Source organism: Nasonia vitripennis, chromosome 5, assembly GCF_009193385.2.
Source record: "Nasonia vitripennis strain AsymCx chromosome 5, Nvit_psr_1.1, whole genome shotgun sequence".
NCBI classification, from domain to species: domain Eukaryota; kingdom Metazoa; phylum Arthropoda; class Insecta; order Hymenoptera; family Pteromalidae; genus Nasonia; species Nasonia vitripennis.
The window spans coordinates 17,124,498-17,146,533 of record NC_045761.1 but is presented as its reverse complement, the minus strand read 5'-3'; the positions used below and the strand labels follow the sequence as shown (position 1 = coordinate 17,146,533).

The following is a 22,036-nucleotide window of genomic DNA, read 5'->3' as shown; positions in this document are numbered from 1 at the left end:
TACAAGATCTTATAACAGCTGAAATAATTAAGATGTAAACTACTGCGAACATATGGATAATATATCGTCTCTCCTTAAGAAGAGTAGCACATTGTGTTATTTACGCCAAAGACTTGCAGTGCTCGACGCAAAGACCACGTTTCAAGTAATTAATTTTTCACAACTCAGGCATGAAATGAACCTCTTTTCACGCCAGAAAGTATCGTAGAAAATCGTTCATTTCAAGCGTGTGTGAAAAAGTTCGAACTCGAGTGGGGAAAAATGGCCATTGCAATGGCCAGCGCAATAAATACATTTTTTTTAAGGATTTGCAAAATTTATAAATTGTGTAAAATACACGCTTACTAACAACTAACTTGAAATGGACACTCGGATGAGGTAGTTTCAGCACTCGTCTACGTCTCGTGCTGAACACCTCACCCTCGCTTGAAATAGCCTATTTTCTCCCCTTGACGCACAATTTACTATTTGTACTAACTGACTCTTTGCAGGTGAATGTTATTATTTACCGCTTTAGAGTTAAAAATATCATTAATTTCACGGCTTCAGAAAAAATTAGATTGTGCGCACTTTATTACAGATTAGTCTCGTGTTTTCTAACAGTACATCGCAAGACGCGAATTTCGATTACAGTAATATAATACAGCTTTTTTTATAGATTTCATAACTACCAAGATATACTTTTATTTAATTAGGTCATACTATCTGAGTAAACAAATTAAGAGATATAATATATTGCTTATATTAGCATGACAATAGTGCAAAATGTCATTATCAAAAAATGCAAAAATATTTTTTCAAAAATCAAAAATATCTAAAACATGGCAATAAAATGGTCAGAATAATAAAAAAAAATGTTCCCGAATTCAGAATCAGAAAACATGCATGCCAAATTTTATTACGACCGATCGCGTGGTTCCAGAATTATGACGATATACGTACATACACACACATCCCTCCGCACGGACATTTTCTAAAAACTGATTACTTTGCTACAGGTAAAATTATAAATTTTTTTAGAACAATGCATAATGATCTTTCTTCATTGTATTTAAAACTGATCCTAGCGAAAGAAAAATTTTGAAGAGAACTGCTGTTTCATTACAATATATTCCAGTTATTTTAATAACTGAAAAAAAAAACAAAAATGTTCATTTGGCCATACAACATAAACTTTTATTTAATACTCCATATTGAATTGCAGTGTACCTTTGAATTCTGAGAAGAAAACACTCAGAACTTTTTTTCCTAATCAGCACTTTTGTTGAAGGATGTAAGTAAAAAGTTCATAGCATACACTTCCAGTAATACGTACTCTTCTCTCTTTCTTCTATTAATCATTATTTTGATTTACAGTGCTTATGAATATATCTACAGTTTTAGCACTTGAAATTCGAACAGTACTTTCATAAAATTCAGAAAAAATAGAATAACTTTCTGGTATATAAAGTGAAACATCATCTAACGTTTGTTTGTTCAACAAATTATTAACTCATTCTGTACATTCCTACTATCAGTATTTGTCACAACTATCATATATTGTTTAGTCTGGCGTTTTCTGGATACGTGTATCGTACTCTCTGCATTTTTTAATATATAATATACATTGTATATTTACAATCATAAAGAATAATTAAACAATTTTACCGGCATTCATGGTTTCAAAAAATTTTTTTTTTATTTCATCATTTACATTATTATATTTCACTTGAGAGTCTGATTTTCGGAAATGACAATATTTGTTAATTGGCAGAATCTTTTGTAAGGATTGTTGAAATTGTGTTTTACTTTGCCCCATTTTTGTCTTACATCTGTGCAGCTTATTAACCTCAAAAACTAAAGCGGATCAGCGTTGTAAACACCATTACGAAAAATATGTGTAAGACTTTGATTACTTTTTCACAAAAATAAATTCAAAAGGGTGATTTAATAGTTTGCTCTGGAGTCCTATTAGAGCAAATTTTTTCAGGATTGTTCAACTTCACCGAGCACACGGTTTTCATAAAGCAGTAGTTGGACACTTTTAATCACAATGTCCAACTACTGGGTTAAAATCGCATCCAAGTACTGGTATTATCGCGTCAAATAGTCTCCAACTGTGAGACATTTTTTGATATACTGAAATTTATCCATACAAAATCAATAACTTTCTAGTTTTGTCTTAATAGCTGTTCAAGTACTGGGCATTTTATCTTAGTATATTTTCACACAAACATACTAAATTTTCTGCATAGGTTGAATTTGTCTCCCGATTAGGATAAAGTATAGTAATTCTTAGTGATACATTTCTCTTCGTGTATGGTACAAATAGAAGAAAAAACTTTCAGTTACCTTATCAACGTGTCGTCCATCGTGCTATTAGATTGTTTTCGTAAGTATTGTTCCACACAGCGGAAAGAATACATAATTTATATTGCACCGTCGTATATAAGATGGGGATATGCATAAAATGGCACAATTACCAATATTTTTTTTTTATAAATTAAATTTTAAAAATAAATAGATCAAGATATTATGTCATTACTTGAGTATATTAATGAAAATTTCCGCTCTACTGCGTCGCTAAATTCTATCGCGATACATCACCCTTTTGTATAAACAGAGGAAGAATTATGTGGCTCCGAAGATCGATCTATTTCTAACAAATAATTCCTATCTATGTGTGCAAATCCACGAAAAACTGGACACTCTTGAGCGTCTTAGCGAACAAAATTAAAATATGAAGGCACACCCACCGGCAAAAAAATAAGTATTTCGAAATCGCGGGAACCCAAGATTTTTGGGTTCTATATGACCTACAGAACGAAAAAAAGTGGTCTGGCAAGTATGCCCTCAAATTAAAATTATGTTCGCTCAGACCCCCAAAAGTGTCCAGTTTTCCGTGGATTTGCACAAAAATCCGAATCCTATCTATATCTAAAGAAATCGAAAATAGCGTTAAATATCATATACATCCAGATACACTCGAAAAAATAAATTTCTTTTAAAATTAAGCGCCGCGCACTACGAAGCTTCCCCTCGAAATTCGTGATATACGATTTCTCGATTCAACCTTTCACTGCACGCAGAGCTTACCGTATAATCTTTTCCATATAAGAAACCGCGGACACGAGTGTACATACAAAGAAGTATCGCGCGACTTAATAATGTTTTAATGCGCCCGCCCGGCGGCTAAGTCTGAGGCACAATCATCCTCAGATTCCGCCTTCAGTGATATCTGTAATTTTTGATCGAATGAGTATTGATGGATATGTGCGGTACTGTTTACTCCCCCGAGTGACATAGCGAAATAAAGTTCGGCTGAATACATAATTGGACGAGGGAGGGTCTATAGGCTATATAGAGTTGAGTTCGAGTTTCTTATCGAAGTTAGAGGATCGGATGATTGCTTGTGGGTGGATTGAGTGTATCGAATTGATAATGTATAGTTTCATATTTCCATTGAAATTCAACAGTAGTAGTGCAAATATCAAAGAACTCGTCGGAGTAATTGTTTAAATTGTCTTTTTAGTAAATCCTAAATGAATATGAAATATTTATAATAAAGCCAAATATGTCCTGAAAGATCACTCATCAAAAAGCTCGTTTTACATGCGTACAATTCCACTTGCCGACATTAAATCAAACCAGTAAGAATGTACTATAATTCTATTTCACTTGAATTCATCATCTCTTCTGCGAAAGCATTAATCCAGTCAGTGCATTTGCGTTCTCAATGAATACGTCCCCTCATCATGATTGCTAATCTCGCCGTGATCACAAGCATTATGTATGTCAAAAGCTCAAATAAAAAAAATATTTTAGAACCGTGTCAATCCCATGTACACAAAATCATAGCTCTTCGATCAATTGGCGTTCCACATCTCCTCTAATTAAACTCTTGCTCGTAAACATTTCCATTGGTCAGTCAGCTTCTGCAGAGCAGTCCTAGACCGCATTTAGATTTCCAATAATCCAGTCGTTTGCTGAATTCCCGGTACACATCATCATCCATCCGCAGTGCTAAGTGATCTGTTTGCTCTGCCAACTCCAGACTAGAATAGCTACATCGACGAAGTATAATAATACAAACCGTTTCTATATGCTGGGAGAGTTCTGCTCGCAAACGAGAGCGAAAGTCCTATCGCGTTTCCTCTTCCTTATTCACTTTTTGCGTACATGACTATATATTTCTATGCCTGCATTCACCGGCAGACGTCCTTGTATTTCGACCCGACAATGGCTCATCTCTTCTCCGGACCGTCGCGTGCACTTTTCAAAAGTCGCCGCCACACCTGGACTTCCTCTGTATGAGGCGCGCATGCAACATCTGTGCGGGCGCGTGCCGCGCGTGCGCGAGCGATCGTTGAATTTTGTATTTGTTCTGTATTATGTTGCTGCGGTGTATTGTGTGCGCTTGGAGACCGAAGGTATACAGAAACGTAGCCGATCTTTAGCACCCGTTGGTTTCGACTGCGGGATACAAGTGAGCATTCGAGAAACGACGGGGTTTTCACCTAGATTTGCTCTACACTCGGCTGCAGCAGTGCATCGCTCCGTCTACACTTAACGACCTACTTGTCTATTGTCGTTACTTTACGGTTCCCGGAAACATTTCTTTTAGATTCGACATTTTTCAAAATTTTATTATCCTCTCTTTTCTTAACAATGAATTCAAGCATATAATACACAGATAAAATGACGTTTATTTAAAAAAAAAATAATAATAATCATCAGAAAGTTTACGAAAAGAACTGACCTAGAATTAACCAAGCAGATAAAGATTGCGAGGATTAGTTTCACGCGCGAACACTTAAAATGCGTCGAAAATCACTGCAAACGCCAGTGACAGAGCAATTACCGTCGCTCAAGCGTCAGGCACTAAAATCCGAGCGCGTACAATCACCACCGGAGTAGCAGCGATTACTTATGCGCGAAAGAAAACCAGGTCGTGATCCGCGAAACTCGCGCGTATTCCGATGAGACGTGGTATGCGTGTCGCGTGTAGCAGTCGATGTGTATCAATTATGCGATCCGCGCTCCGACAATGAACGAGTGTATGTGGAGCCATAGTGGCTCTACTGCTGGGGACACTCCTTTACTGCGATCAATCTCGAAGGAAACTCGATAACGCGGATGCGTGCTGTTTCTCGATAAAAATTCGATTGTTCGGGAGAAGATACTATCGTGAAGTCATTTAGCTTACGGGATTTTTTCGGGTTCGCATTCACCCAGGCTTTGGGAAATTATTCACGGACACTCGATCTGCTGCAAGCGCGTAATCTTAGCAACCCTGATAGAAGAATTAGCTTATAGGCGTTGGCTTGCTTAGTAAGAATAACCTTATTTCTTTCGTTAAAAATAACTCAATTTTTAACCAATTTTAAGCTTATAATGAGTTAATATGCGCGTCGAATGCGATCATAACCTATATAAAGTGCAGCGAAAGAGATAATAAATAAGAACTCCATAAATATTTATGGAAATAAGTCCAATTTTGCTACTCGGGGGTTTTTGCGGTCGCAGAACACGAATATCGAGACGGCAATGCTCTCCTAGGTACCTGGTGCCCAGGGTGAATAGTATCAACGTCATCTTCTGGAGTTTTGTGGGAATTTAATAGTAATTAAGTGAAATACGTTACTCACGGATTTCTGGGGCCACTGAGCATGGATATGGGGGCTATACTTAAAATAATCCCAGGAGACGATGTTGATACTGTCTACCCTGGACACCAGGTACCTAGAAAGACATTATCGTCCCTTTACTCGTATTCAGTGACCTCAAAAACTCCCAATCAATGAGTCTCGACGAAATATGTCGTTATTTTCAATAAAACTCCAGGAGACGACGTTGATACTGCCAACCCTGGACACCGGGTACCTCGAGGAGCGTTGACGGCGCTATATTCGTGTTCAGCGACCTCGAAAACCCCCAATCGACGAGTCTCGACAAAAAATGTCGTTAATTTTCCGTGAAACTCTAGGAGACGACGTTGATACTGCCCATCCTGGGCACCAGGTACCTCGGGGAGCGTTGCCGTCCTCGAAAACCCCGAGTAACGAGTTTCGACTAATTATGTTACATAATTAGTCGAAACTCGTTACCTTATAAATAACCTTATTCTTGCGTTAAAACGATGTCACTGTTAGCCAATTATAACCCAATATTCTTGGCTTAGATAATTCGACACTTATAAGTTTATTTTTGGGTTAAATTTAGTTGCGATTTCTACCTGGGAATCTTAGTTTGTATTCTATTATTGTAACAGGATAACACTTTTCTGCACAATTATTGTTAAAAAGTTTCGAATAATCATCAAAATTTCATGAGCAGTATATGTTTACTAACATAATCACCTAGCAATTTATATACAAATATTTATGAAGGCAAGTTATTTTTATGCCATCTAAGACCTTCTAACGAAGCATCGCACTAATAATAAAGTAATATTAAATCATCTATTCGTAGGCCATAACCCGCTCCTTGACATTAATTAAACATTTTTCTCGTGAAAAATTTTTCCACCGAACCATACCGAGAAACGTACTTCTAATTGAAGTCACGCTGTGGCTATAGGATACATCTAAGAACGTTTTGCCATTCACATCACGCCATCTGGAATCAAAACGCACTCTCGGGGTCTCTATGACTTCATAGCTTGGGTCTATCGGAAATCTTCGACAGTCACATCGCGTGCATCGCAAATCCTGATTCGCGCGAGCTGGGCTTTCACCCGGACTCCATAGCCTGCAGTAGGTGAAATTTACACGAGCGATTTCGATCCAACGACTTCCATGTAGTTCGTTAATTCCATTATTCTCCGCCATTTGTTTTCTTATCGGATCGTAAATCGTAGATTGTGAAATACTTGCCTTAGAAATTGAAACGTTAGAATTCTTGCTCTTTAAGAATCGCTTGCTCTCGAAGAAACTATTTAGTAGGAAAACTGTGCAGAGCATTTATCGAAACCTGAGTCATATTATCGATTGTTTGTTTTTTTTGTATAAAATATGTTGAAGCTGTACAGGTATTGCGATGGCAATTGAACGTTTTCCCATAACGCTGAGCATTCCTGTACTTCGTTCAATCCATTATCTATTCCCATTGATTCTCTTATCTGATCGTAAATCGATACAAGGGGCCCGAGCCCGACTATAATCTTTTTCTTCGCTGTATCTGAAGACTCAATTCTGCGGATACACGTTCATCGGCTATATCCCCCGAGAAGCCATTGGAACACGCGGAAATACAATCGTATGTAAGAGAGTTACCCCCCATGAGCGAGTGTAAGGTTTACATTTTTCTCGGCGTTGACGAGAAACCGGTTCCACGCAGACGGAAGCGACGCCGTTGCATGTGTATAATATTGACGCTATAGCGTATACCTACGGGATCAAAGGTGTCTCCCGCAAACTAAATTCACAGGCATTATAGACACCCTACACATCTACGTATAAATATAAATAGCTTATACTTCTAATATGCGTGGAGCAATTATGTTTATTTATACTGACGCCGCGATGTGCACTGCAGTGTATATTATATGGCATTGGGTGAGATGTGAGTTAACGGGGACTTGTGTGTAAGAACCTGCAGCTGCGTTATAATAATTTTTTTCTAATCATCTGCAAAACTGCTCTACTAACGGAAAAACTAAAAACATATTTGGAATCAGCCTACGGGTAAAAATGGGACATCACATGGGACGATACGCTTTTCTACGGTAGACTAGACACAAAAATTGTTTTTTTTTTTTATCTAATAATCCCGAAAGCACAAACATTCAATACACGCAAAATTACGTAAAATAGTATGTAAGATTTTTTGCTTTTTTGCTTGTTTCAAGATTTTTGGTAGGTCAAGTTCTTTACGTTGCTTATAAAACGTATCGAGTACAACAATAATTTACAAAATATTAGGATTCATTCATGTTTATTTGAAAATATATTTTCTGAATTCGTGTGTTTGCATACAATTAAATTCTCCCTATTGCGGTGGCTGTTCAAATCACATAATATATGATTGAGAAAAATATTTGATTTTAACAATTCAAGGCAGTAAGATTTATGCGCACAATATGACAGGTATTTTTATAAGCTAGGAACATGATACAAATTGACTTATTTTCATTTTTTTTAATAGTTATTCAGAAAAAAAAACCAACTTGTTAATAAATAAACAATGTTCTTTGGAGAAACGTATTGATAATTGAAAAGAAAAATATTTTCATGTTCAAAATCGTTATATTGATGTTCTTTAATTTGCTTTACTTTAGTTTAACTGGCATGAGTTCACAATAAAAAACATGCAGTAAAAGCGTGACAGTTGATACAGAAACGTTCGAGTACAACATTTGAAATCTGTTAATGTAAATTCAAACGAATAAAACATGTTGATAATAAATCAAATATTATTAATATTTATAATTAATAATGTTGTGTCTGATCAGGCACAGCAAGTTGAATTATTGATTAAAAAAATACAAGATTTAAATTTACGTCAAATTATCATTTTTACACAATCTTTGTACCAAATGAATGAAATGGATAATCATCTTTTTATGAGGATTAATCAGATCATTCCAGTCATGGTGATTTGCAGTAGTGCGCACCATGGATCATCCCTATTACCAGTTTACAAAATTCATCAAGAAAAAACTTTATTTTTGGTTTATTGGTCATTCTCAAATTTTAGTGATTTTAATAGCAACCTTACAAAAACTTTAGATTTTACTAATTATCTGTCACTTGATTCCAAAGTACCACAGTGTCTAATTATAATGATGAATAATAGTATGTTATCAAGCGACCAACTTAAAGTATTTTCTCTTTATAGTTGGTCAAACAAATTTCTGGATTTAACAGTTATCAGAGACTTACAAGGAAATAAGACAACAGTAAATTATTATAATCCATTCAATAAAATTTACACTGTAAATAGTTTTAGTAGACAAACAGATTTGTTTCCCGATAAGTTACAAAATATGGAAAGTTACCCTATCAGATATCTGCTTCGACACATACCACCATATTTATCTGTGTTAAGAAATGAAAATGGATCTGTAAGTACAGTATCAGGAAAAACTTATCCTATTGTAGAAATACTATCAAAACATCTAAATTTTACAATTAAATTTGTGGAAATTCTGAAAAGCGTAGATTTGAAAGGAGTCATTGACAGCACTCTTACGAAACTGCGGACCGGAAAAATCGATATGTTAACTACGCCTTTGCCGATATTATTTAATAATAGTCTACGAGATTTTGAAATAGGACAAATATTTTATACAGAAACTATTGTTGCTTTGGTACCAATTCGTTTCGTCAGTTATGAATGGCCTACTTCTGTAGTTTACTATTTATTGATATATGCTGGTTTAATTACCAGTATTACACATTTTGCCATATTTTTGAAATTCGATAAAATTTACTGGAACTATATGAGTATGATAAAAATTATTTGTAACATAACGACAAAAAAGATGCCAACACGAGTGAGGGAAAGAATATTTTGGTTGAGTGTCGTGTTAATTGCAGTACATTACTTTAATTCAATTTTCGTAGATGTATTTAGCATGCATGTACAAAACAACGAAATGACTTTTGACACTCTTGATGATATCCAGAAGTCGAATTTGCCTATATACGTCGATGAAACATACTTCAATGCATTTTATAAAATCAATCAATTTGCAGAAAATAAGCAATTAAAATTTGATAGAGTGTACACAGAAGAGTGTGTTGAAAAGCTAATAAAAAATCGTGATCGTATTTGTCTGACAGGTCAAGATTTTGGTTTAACAAAATTAAATTCGCTAAATAATACGTCTGCTATGAAAATGTCAGAATACATTTTTGGTAGCGTGGAACATAAATATTTTTATCCAAAAACATCTCCGTACGCTAAAAAATTTGATTCAGTCATACAAAAAATCATTGAGTCAGGAATTCATAAATCATGGAAAGAGTACAAAAAACTGAACGGCTTGTCAAAAATTATGAAAACAGGAAATATACAAAATGTATCTGCGTCGAAACTCCTTTACTTGCTAGCATGTGGATTTATTTTGTCCATTATTATCTTTTGCTTTGAACTTTTCACTTTGCTGCTATAATCTTTGAATTCATTTTGTAATTTTTCTATGCGAATCACGTTTATTTGAGTATAAAATAGAACTCCTAAATACCACTCAAATTACAAACCCGTGAGAAAAATATAGCAAAAAGATTAATAAAAAAAGCGCATGTGTAAGTACGTGTGCTTAAGTCTGAGAAAGACGTGCACATAGCCATCAGCTGTGCTGACGGGCAACGTTGCACCCTTTGCAAGTTACCATCACCCCCCTCGAAGTACCGAGAGAACTGAGTGATTCACAAGATTCTCAAGACAGATGAATTACAAGGGTTTCAAATGCCAGCACTGCATTTCAACCAATATTGATGCATCCACGCGTGAATCACCAGCGAGCGTGAAAATGTAGACCGTAATATGACGAATAAAAATTTCTGAGAAATCAGTAAAAATTGGATTTCCGATTGTACAATCCCGCTCATTCATCGCATCTTCATCTTCCCACCCACAAACAGCGGATTGTTACGTGGCCCATCGTACACGCGTTACACACACGCGCTTCTACGACAAAAAAGCTCTCCAGGACGTCGCGTCAATGGCGCAACGGCACGTGCTCGTAAGTTAAACTGCAAAACGCGCGAGCGAGGCTTGGTGTAACGAGCAATTTATCTTTCACATCAACGCCGAGAGCCGCAGCCGTAGCAGCTTCAAACAAACCGCACGTTCTCGTCAAGTAATCGGCCCGCAGTTTGTATTACAAAGTCCCGCACACATACGCTTTTCAGCACGCCTTGTTCACTATCCCGAGAATGTTCGTACACATGCAAGCTTTTTCCCGTTTTAAAACAAGCTGCTGAAACGTCTGCAACGTAAACTTTGATATTTATTAAAAACCGTCGATTCAGTGCGTCGAAAAGTCGGTGTATTTTTTCCTCATCTTTTGAATGAAATACGCGCGGGGAAATAAGTCCCCTGGTCGTCAGCCAATATACAAGTACGTTCCAGTTATAATACCATCCTCGAGCAGTCAAGTGCGCAATACGCAATACGCGAACCTGAATCCCCCGCTATACATAACGCAGTCGCTCGAGCAGAAGCATCACTCGACTTCGGGCGTTAGGATGGGAAAGAAAAATTATTGGATCAAGATGAGAGGGATGCAAGTGACATTGACTCGACGTGACGTCGACGATAGAAGGACGATCGATCGTTGCACATAGTGCGGAAAAAATGCGCTTCAGAAAAAATCGATACAAAATTGAACACTTCAAACCGCGGCTCTCTATAATTCACCGGGCGACCGGTCGTTAAGCGGCAAACTGCGAAATTTAATTATGCTCACGCTCGCGCGTACGCAGGTCGCAGGTTCGAGTTTATTATCTGTTTGACGAGTAGCAGTTCTCCCACACGAGCGTAATTTTGTCGGGTTTTGAAACTAGACCGACGAAAATTCATCCTGCAACGTTTACATCTGTTAACCAATTCTTCTATTTCCCGCTCGAAAATTGAAAAATGTGTCGTACAAGGCTGCGACCTAAATTTTTCCGCACGAGCTCGTAAAACTCTATGCATCACACAGAGCGGTATATAACTCCCGCGGTTTATTTGAAATTGGTCTCGTTTATTTGGCTCATCGTCGCGCGCCTGCGAGAGCGACAGCGACAATAGCGATTTTCAGCCCACGTCAGCACTGATTGATCCCGCGACGCACAGCTATTTCTAGTGCGACTATACGGAGCGCTCGCTTTCCGCATGTTCATAACTTCTCGAAAAATATCGGGCAGGCAGATTGCGCGGGCCGCTCTTTCGATTATCGTTCCAGTTATTCCGAGACACACACGCACGCACGCTGCTCTCGCATCGGCCTCGAGCGGAAGGGAAATTTATTTTCACTGTCCCGGATGATAAAGGAAGACGAAAGCGACAGCTCGTCAATCGCTCGGACGCGCCTCCGAGGAGTTAAACGTCATTACCGTTATTTGTCTGTACATGCGTACGCCGCCGCCACCACAGCCGCAGCCGTTGTGCCGTTTCTCTATTATAAGTATTCACGCAGCGTCGAAAGATGAATAGCCGAGCGTCACACACTGCGCGGGTCCGCACGCATTTTACGAGCGGCGATCATCCCTTTTTTCGGCGACGAAAATCGGCGACGAGAGAAAGAGGATATGCGGTTGTACGGGGAATTTCGTAACGAGCGGCATAAATAATGCATGGAATAAGCTCGCGAAATTCTCCGAACACGTTGTACGCATAGTAGATAACGAGGCATTTCCAGTCGGAAGCTATCGCGTATAGCTGCGGCAGAAAAAATTGAACGAGCGGCTATACTGTACGCCGAAAATCGCGGGAGGAAGCGTAAAAACGGCAATTTCCATGCGCGATTGTCAGAGACTGCGCCCTTGCGGACTGTGACGCGCGCGCTTAGCTCTCCTTCCGCCGGAAGTGTTGCTGGGCCTATGTGCAAGCAGTGGCGCAGCGCACTTGTGATTTGTTTTGAAATGACGTTTTTAATGAGAACAGACGTCGGCTTGTGGACAAAGCGACCGACGGTGGGAGAAAGCTGGGAAGTGATGGGTATAAGTTGCGTTTGTGCGGGAAGTAATCTTCAACAGGTGCAATAAGTATTTGCGCAACTCTATTGAGTCTATAATTTTTATTGTTAAATAATCATAGATATGTGCAACTTTGCCTATAAAAGGAGAAAGGCAGGAATTAAAATAAAGGGATATGTAATACAGGCCTAAATCACGCATCTCCAGTAAAAAAAAACAGCTGAAGACAAAAAAGGGGAAATCTTGCTCGATTATAATTTGATTTTATCGTAAAACTAAATTAGTTAGCTGAAACAGCGCGGTTTTTCGTAAAAGCGCGCTGCTGCAGAGAGCCGGAGAAAGCAAAAATTAGCGTTACATTCTAGGAACAATCAAGTTGTAAAAGCGTCATTATCGATAATTACGCGGATGCTGCTCATCTGTGACCGGCGCGCGAACATAAGTGACGAGTATACTCATTCTCCCTGGAAGTATAGCTTATTTTCCTCGTATAACGTATACTTTTATATTGTGCACTCGTCATCAGTAGCCGAGCGCTGTGTGGACTTTGTATGGGCTAAGAAAAAACGTTCTGCTATTTCCAGACGGTTGTCCAGTCGAGGAGATTTTGCTTACTTTAATTACATGTGAAACACATGAGAGGTATAGCGCAATTTTTTTTGGACAGATTATAACATTTCATAAAACTACGATGCAGAATGAATTGTAGAAAATAGAGTTGATAAACAAAAACGATAACCATTTTCTAACATTAGAAACTTAAACGATCAGACCATAAAATGGTCAGAATCTTAAAAAAACGACTATACATACATGCACACAGACAGCCACCCACACGGATATTTTCTAAAAACGTATGATTCGAACTCCAAACACCTCCAAATACGTTTCTATAAAGTTTTAGCAAAACTGAAAATTTTACTATGACAAAGCCTCCTCTAGGAAGAAGCAAAATTAAAAATGGGAGCCGTATACAACCACGTAAATATCTATAGTGTTATTTAAGTCGCACAATATTTTCGCTGCAACAAAATGTAAACTGCGTTGTTATTTTCGATAGTTAGGTTTTCATGTTGCATTCTCTGCATCGCGGAAGCAAAGTTTCATAAGTTTAAGAAGCTCAATATTTGGAAAACAATTATTTTTTTAAAGTTGTGATTTTTTACATCCCGAACAGCAATAACTTTAAATAATCATGTTCAGTAACGTATTGAGCTTATTGCGGAGTGTGTGATGGGGCTACATAATGTAATGAAAGATCGTTCCGCCATTCGCCAGTTTTTACTAAACGATTAGGTTATAAAACAACATCAACGACCAATCATTCAGTACTGGTTAATTTCATATTTTGAAATACTATTTTAATAGTTAACTTAATCTAAAGTACGTGATGCAATATTTTACCTTTATATTCATTCGCGGTGATCATTCTTAATCCCCCACAAAATGTATCTTTCACTGATAACCTTAGAATAATATATACAGCAGGAAGACAATGCAGTGGCACCATTTCTGTTTTCAGCGTTGAATGCTAATTGCTATATGAGTACACTACAATATACTAGGCACTTGCTTTGTAAGGAGCCGCGAGTTCAAAATATAATCGACACATTAACTCTATACCGCACGTCTGTGCATATCGTTACATACTTACTTTACCATCACATCATCCTATTCTACAACATGATTAGGTACACTAGACGGCCGACTACCATTACTTACAGTAACATAGCCTGCACTAAACCACATCTGCGGTCGTCAAAGCAAGTTTCAACATGACCACCAGCGGACAACGGGCGACATCTGTCTTACCGAGTTCGCGGCTACACGTCGAGAAAATACTTCACGAAACGTAACCTCTAACTCTTCTTAAAAAACACGAGCTCGGCAGCACCACGTGAATTTGTATTGCCGGTGAACAACGTGTTATTATTTCGTCAGTTTTGAATTAAAGGTAACAAAACTTTGATTTTATGCTTTCTCTGAAATTATCCTTTGATGAAAGATTTTTTTTTTGTGAAAAATATATATATTTTAACAAACATAACTTAGATTCGCAGACATGGCAAAAAAGGGTAAGAAGAGACAATTGAATGAGAATGAGGCTACTGATAACAATCCAATTGTTAAGACAACCAATGATGTTGGTAATAAAGACTCGCCTAAGAAGAAAAAATTAAAAACTAATGCAGGAGATGCGGCTGTAACTAAAACTCAGGAAGTAAAGGTAGCCAACAATGTTAATGGTGCAGAGAATGCTTCGAAGAAATCTAAGAAAAAGAAAAATAAGAAAGCTCAAAAGGTAATAAATATTCCCAAGGATTTTAAAAGCTAAATAAATTCTCATTTAATGTCATTATAATATGTTCACTTATTGTTAACTTTAGCAAGAAAACTCTGAAGAATCTGCAAGCGAGAAACCCAAGCCAGTGCAGAATAATGCAGAAAAGACTGAGGTTCCAGAAGAAGACGGAGTTGTAGCAAATTCAAAGAGAAAGGAAAAACTCAAACAAAAGAGGAAAGAAAACAAAGAATTACGAAAAGAAGTGCGAAAAGAGGAAGGTAATTTTAGTTCAGTAAATAAGCTATCTGTAGAAGAAATGAAGAAGAAAATTGCTGAAATAGAGGCTCGAGAAACACAATCTAAAACTGCTATTAGAAAGTTACGCATATTGAAAAAAAAACTAAGCATAGAAGAGGGAACAATTGATACCACTCCTGCTCAAAAACGTAAGGGCGAAGCTGTCGAAGACAGTGCAAGCGGACAAAAAAATAAAAAGTTCAAGAAGGATGTTTCAATAAAAATGGAAAAGAAGGAAAAAAATAAAGAACAGATTAACGCAGTCCAAGATGAGAGTAAATTAAACACACCTAATAAGTTAAAAAAAGACAAACAAGTGGCAGAACAATCACTTTTTATTGAAGACAGAGTGGGTAACAAACCTGAAAAAAGCAATAAGAAGAAAAGCAAAGATAGTGGTGAAGAAGAATCAGAAGTCAGTAGAGCAAAAAAAATTCTTGAACAGGTTTTGAATGAAAAAAAACAAAAGGCCAAAAAGGTAAAAGTACAAAATGATGATGATGAAGAGAATTCTGAAAATGATGAAGAACCTAAAAAATTAGCTGCAGATGAAGATGACGACGATGATGAAGTTGAGGATAAAGAAGATGATGAGGATGATGAGGATGATGATGTTGAAGATAGCAATGAAGAAGATACTGCAACTAAAATAAATAAATCCAAAACTAATGTGAAAGCCGACAAAAAACTTAAACAGGTCAGTGCTGACGATGAAGATGACGACGATGAAGATGACGACGATGAGGTTACTAATGAAAAAGCTGAAGTAGAAGAGAAGAATAAAACACAACAAACATCAGTCAAAGAGAAAGAAAAGAAAGAGAAACCAAAAGATTTTAATAAACAAAAGCCAAATCAAATGAATCAGAATGCTGGCGTTCCAAAAAAACAAAGATATGTTCTTTTTGTTGGAAATTTGTCTTATGAGTAAGTGTACTTGCTAATTACAAATTATCATATTTATTATAGAAAAATTAATTTTTATTCTTATACAAAATCTATTTTCAGTGCTACAACTGTGGACATAAAGAAACATTTTCTTACTAAAGTTGATATTGTAAAAGACGTCAGAATTCCTACAAAACCTGGAACAAATACGCCACGAGGCTTTGCTTATGTTGAACTTGAAAATAGTACTGATTATGAAGTATGTTTACTGTTTATCTATTCGAATAACATAATACTCAATAATATTATTCTTTGATTTCATTTTTTAAATTCTATGTATTATGTATTATAGAAAGCTCTATCACTTCATGATACTTTCATCAATGGAAGAAAAATCAATGTTCAGTATACTTCATCTGGTTCAAAACATTCAGGAAACAAACAAGAGATTGTTCATAAAAACAAGAAGTTACATGCTATGCGCAAAGCTGGAATGCTAGCTGGAAGCAAGAAAACTTTCCAAAAACGGAGTTTCCGCAGGAATTCGGACAGAAATTCTAAAACTGAATCTTAAATAAATTAAAGCGATTATTAATATAATGTGGAAAAAATGACGCGTGCAATTACCAAGAATTTATTTAATAGTGCTTTTAACTTATAACAATTTCAAAATGACAATGACGACATGAATATGTTATTCTGTATGAACTTTTGATACAAGTAGTTGACCAAATCTATTTTGTGTTAGTTCAGAACGTTACTTTAGTTCTTACTTTGCGATAATAGGTTTGTTTGTCGATGATCTTGTATTCAACCATTTTTATAATTTCATATTATTTTGTATATAGTCTATCTATACATTTGTATACATTAACTTTATTATGAGCCAAACACATTTAACAAATGTGAGTTTAGAAACATCTTTTTGATGGATCATAGTTTTAAATGGAGTAGATCCAATGCAAAAAATGATATAATAGAAAATCAAATAATCTTGCATAAAATAAAATTTAAGAGGACTTTGATTTTGCAAATGACTCAGTTTGTGCATACAGAATTGCACATTGATTTATATCAACAAATTATATCGAAAATTGTTTTATATTTACATTAATAAAAAATATTGACTGTCAATATTAAATTAACTCGTATTAATTCATTCAGCGTTGTGCTTGATAGTGATAACAGAAAGATTTTATAAAAATCCTTTTACATTTTAAATTTCAAACATTTGCTTTGTTTTTTAATCAACATCGAATCTGTGCTGTTGTAGCGTATTACAGGGTTATGTAAGAGGCATTGTCGAAAACGAATTAATCATTGTGAATCACTGCAAAAAGTTATGTACCCCTGGTGGGACTCGAACCCACAATCCCCGGTTTAGGAGACCGATGCCTTATCCATTAGGCCACAGGGGCTCTGGGAGGGTCTGCGCACTAGGCACTTTATCAACATAGAGCGCGCTCACTTCGCTTCTGATGTAGCCGAGACGATTCCATGCATGATATATATAGATATACCTTTCTTGCATGCGATGCTGTAACACGCTGAAATGACAAAAAAAGGTTGTTTTGAGATAACCTAGGCTTCCAGATGGTTTTTAAATAATTTGTCGATGATTGTTTATTTAATTTTTATCTGTTACATTATATTTAAACAATTTATACTTAAGTTTATTAATGAAATGGGTTGTTAGCGGCGAAAATGATCTATATTCAAGATTACAGTTACATTTTGGAAATACACGCACTTTTCCAGTAATTAGTATTTGAAGTGCAATGGAAATTGTTAAAAAAAGTAAAAAATTTAAAAAAAGGCGTCACCGTAATAGCGATAAAAAAGACGAGTCAGTGAATGAAACAAAGGTAAAAATAATATAGGATATATTTTATGAACTTGATTGGGGTTATCTTTATTAATTTATTTTTATTTATACCTAGTGTGAAGATAATGCCGAAGTAAATGAAAAATCCGAGGTAAAAATCAATGTACATCCAAGCGCTGCTGCGAGGCGGAATGAGGTCGTTCAAACCGACATATCAACAATCTTTGGTATTTGATCGTGGTTATACATACGGTAATTGATTTATTTTTTTGGAAAAACGTTAATAACCCATTTATTATCTTGGTACGTGTCCAGAAAGCAAAGAACTTTTAACAGAAAAGGATGAGCAAATTAAAACTTTGACCGAACGACTTCAGCAAATTACTAACAAGCTTTACGAGTCAAAAAATGCATATACTTTCCTAAAGCAAGACTTTAACAAAGCCCAAAAGGTAATTAAAAATACGATATTTAAAATTTTGTGTCATGGAGAAAAATTTTGTTGCAACAAGCCCTAAATAGTAGCGGCAATATTAACAAAAGCATTAAAAGTTATTGTGTAGCGAGGTCGGAGAAAATGTGACGGTAGCTACGTTATCAAGCCAACCTGGTGGATGGCGTGGCAGAGCCGAACAGATACACCAGTTGCAGCAAAAAGTTTCCGAGCTTCAACTTAAACTTTCCGAGAACGATGCGACGAGAAAAAAATCTTTAGGTTCAAAAATGCATTCGCCCCGAAATTTGACTGTTATTTTTATGCATAGATGAGTTATGGATCATTAATTTTATCTCAGAGCGAAGAAGTTCGTCGAGCATTCGTATCTTCGACAAAGAAAGAAAACAGCAGATAGAAAATTTGACTAAGGAACTGAAAGAAACCGAGACTATGGTGGAGAGCACAAAAAAGAAACTTGAGGCGGCCAGGGCTAGAACAGCAGTTTTGGAAAATGATTTGAATACGTCCAAGAGGACTATAGCGCTTTTGAATGAAAAGACAACGCACGACAATCAGCTTATTGAACTTCTACATGTGAGTCGAAAATTATCAAAAAATATAATGTTGCTCATAAATTCCGTAAATATTTCAAATATTCTAGGAGCAATTGAAAACGGCTGAGACTAAGTTTCAAAACCGCGAGGTAGACATTAAAAAGCAAAACGAAAAGATCGAAAGGGAAATCGTTCTACTGAAGGGTGAGCTAGAAGCCTCGCACATTTACATTCAGAATTTTAAACGACAAATCGACGAAAAGGAGAAGGAGCTGCAAACCCTCAGGTAATTTGATCAATTTCAATTTCTTTCTATAAATTATTGTTTTGACGGCATTGTATTTTAACTCTACATTTTTTTCTTAGATCTAGATACGAGTCTCATAAAGATCAAAGCGGTCTTCAGCCTTTGCGAGTCGGCGGCTTTCGCGAGAGCCCATTGTATAGTCCGAGGAGTTACACCAGAGATGCAAACGAGTACATAGCCATTGCGGTTGCTGCCGAAGCCGAAAGAGAAAGATTGATGGAATTAGTAGCAGTTTTGAATCGAAGATTAGATAAGGAAAGAAATGACTTTGAACAATTATCCGTAAGTTTATTTAAATACAAAAAGCTCGTGTATTAAGTACGACAAATAAACATACAATTTTATATTTTTTTCAGGATTCCTTTAGAAAAGAGCGAAGCAGGGCTGCGAAACTAGAAACGAAGTTACAGAAGATGGAACTCGAACGAGCAGGTTTATCAAAAGTTAACACGGGATATTACAGACAGAGAGCTCGCAAACCTATTCCTACAACAAATTACACTGCTGAAGATATAGAGGAGCTTCGATTGACGTATGATAAAAGAGTTTTAATTAATGTTAGTTTTTGAGTCGTGAAAAATGCTAATCGAAAATTTCGATAGGTACGAATTGTTGCAAGAAGAATGTTTGACCCTCAAAACGCGTCTGGAAACAATGCAAAAGGACAAAGCTTCGGATCTCGCAGCTTTCAAAAACATGCTCGAACAAACGAGAAAAATTTTCAAAGATGCGTACAGGTGGAATAGCAAATTCTAACTTATTTAACAAATTTTTCGAATTTTCGACAGTTATATGATTTTATCAATTCTAAATTTTAGAGGAAAAATGTCTACAGCCGGATTACATTCGACAATGACGATTTAGAACTGAAAAATAAGTGCATCTACGGAAGATGACGAATACCTTAAACTTCGAAGCGTATGATTCGACAGTACTTGAAGAATGAATCCCCCTCAAACGCAGACAACTGAATGAATCATTTCTCTGAAATGAAATTAAAAAATGTACAACATCCTACTGATACGGTTTATAGCGTATGATTAGTAATATAAATCCGAGCAAGCGAGACACTTTATCAAACTATAACTTACAAACTATACTTATACGTAGAAAGCTTAAATAATAATCTGATGAAGCCATCGAAAAATTGTTCACATGCCAGATGGAAAATCCAAGTACACAGCAAGAAGCAGCCGAGTCTCGCAAGAATAAGCCACATACCAACTCATGTGGAAAAATACATGCCTACAAACAAAATGTACATGGAAATGCTCTGGATTTTACCGCACGGCAAACAAATTCACGCAGGCGAACGCTGCGTCATAAAGGCCCTCGTTAATGCCGCCTAGCATAGCCATATACCCCCGCATTCGAAGCACACAGGTGAAAGAGAAGAGCCGCACACACAGCGCTTGTATTATGTAATTAAAATGTGTCACCGATAAGATGCAGCCCGCGTCTCTCCTTTTCCGCTCCATTCTTTATTCTCGCTCTCGTAGGATATACCTGCATGTATAACACGCACACACACGCGCTTGCCGAGCTAATTTTACTTTATGTAATCGCGTGTGCGCCTGTTTGCTCTATAGTCCTCGTTTGCGCTCGGATATCTTCATCAGCGCTTTTCTGTACAAGATCTCCGCTTCCTCCTGCGCGCGTATAGAGCTGTAAATTCATCGCAGACGCTCCAGATTGAAGCTGTTGGACAGAGAACACTGCGTTTCAACGTTGTGAAATGCTTCGGCTCGCTTTCGTGGTCTCGGGGGAAGTGGAGGATGGTTCAGCTGGGAAACGCGGGCGTCAGATAAGATGTGTTTTCGATTCTTTCTCAAAAGTTACAGTAGCTCAGGAGTAATTTTCATCAATTACGAACGAAGCGCGAAATTCTACGCTAGCTGAACTTGAACCGTTCTTTCGCAAACATAAACAGAAAACACGATGACAGGTAGATTTCAGTCAAAAATAACCGTCTAACAGACGAGCCCACCTATCGCGAAGGCAAAACAAAAAGCAAAACTCTGAAAGGGAAGGGAGACTGCAGATTATTATAAAAGTCAAGGAACTTTGTTCTGGGAGCAGGGTACAGCGCTCAGCTGCGAGTCCTGCGAGATATTTCTTATTTGCTCGATAACCAGAGGCTGCTCTGCTCTTGAGGGCCGAGTTGAGTGAGTGAGAGAGAGAGAGAGAGAGAGAGAGAGAGAGAGAGAGAGAGAGAGAGAGAGTGTGTGTGTGTATGTACATTGTACACATCTCGAGAATGAAGTGGGCTTGATTTTAACACGTCGAAATCAAGATCATCCCTCCGTAAGTGCGTGTTGTTGTTGAAAAAGATAACTATAGTTGTAAAGGAATATTTAGATTATTGTTCGTTGAATTATTTAATACAAGAATTATAGATCATTCAGATAGTTGTTAAAATTTGAAAAATAAATTATAAGGAGGATCAATCATTCTGTGACCCTCTAACTTTCTTGCCTGGTGTTCTTCAGGTAGATGCGCCTATTGTCATTTCCCAGACCCGGTCATTAGCATCACAAGCGATCAGAAAATAGTCCTATGGAGTGAATATGTAAACACACCGATGCAGGTTGCGCAGCTGAAAAGCGCGTGAATTTCCGTATATTTTTCATCCTATAGAAATTACTGCAGTAGGGATATGGGCAAAGAAAATTCGGCTCTTTTCTCCAGCTCGAAGTGTTATGATAATCGCTATTGTAGACCCTTGCTTTTACTACATTAATAAACAACAATATACATGTGTGGTCTTTTATACAGAAAGTTTTTCTTCGTGGATAAAATATTTTTAGTTTTCAATTCGGATATGTCCAAACTAGCAA

General features: G+C 36.9%; 3 protein-coding genes and 1 non-coding gene across 4 annotated transcripts in view; 2 read left to right on the top strand and 2 right to left on the bottom strand.

The window, feature by feature from the left end:
• LOC100118639 (tensin-1) overlaps positions 1-14,259 on the bottom strand; it is a 149,511-nt gene extending 135,252 nt beyond the window's left edge. Inside the window, exon 1 of the mRNA XM_031932731.2 lies at positions 14,013-14,259. Coding sequence (XP_031788591.1) covers positions 14,013-14,024 — 12 coding nt within the window. The 5' untranslated portion in view covers positions 14,025-14,259. The remainder of the gene's footprint in view (positions 1-14,012) is intronic.
• A 12-nt stretch (positions 14,260-14,271) lies between these two features.
• Positions 14,272-17,218, top strand: LOC103315397 (uncharacterized protein DDB_G0283697). The gene is made up of 5 exons (XM_008204053.4): positions 14,272-14,562; positions 14,661-14,910; positions 14,996-16,116; positions 16,198-16,336; positions 16,430-17,218. The coding sequence occupies exons 2-5, from the start codon at positions 14,671-14,673 to the stop codon at positions 16,649-16,651; spliced, it is 1,722 nt and encodes a 573-aa protein (XP_008202275.1). The 5' UTR covers positions 14,272-14,562; positions 14,661-14,670; the 3' UTR covers positions 16,652-17,218.
• Positions 17,219-17,422: 204 nt separating this feature from the next.
• Positions 17,423-17,495, bottom strand: TRNAR-CCU. The gene has a single exon. It is a non-coding gene; the product is annotated as a tRNA-Arg (tRNA).
• A 118-nt stretch (positions 17,496-17,613) lies between these two features.
• On the top strand, positions 17,614-20,272 carry LOC100118344 (uncharacterized protein). Its single transcript, NM_001129747.2, has 10 exons — positions 17,614-17,942; positions 18,018-18,129; positions 18,218-18,354; positions 18,455-18,617; positions 18,697-18,932; positions 19,000-19,178; positions 19,259-19,481; positions 19,556-19,731; positions 19,802-19,936; positions 20,018-20,272. The coding sequence occupies exons 1-10, from the start codon at positions 17,856-17,858 to the stop codon at positions 20,061-20,063; spliced, it is 1,494 nt and encodes a 497-aa protein (NP_001123219.2). The 5' UTR covers positions 17,614-17,855; the 3' UTR covers positions 20,064-20,272.
• The last annotated feature ends 1,764 nt before the right edge of the window (positions 20,273-22,036 follow it).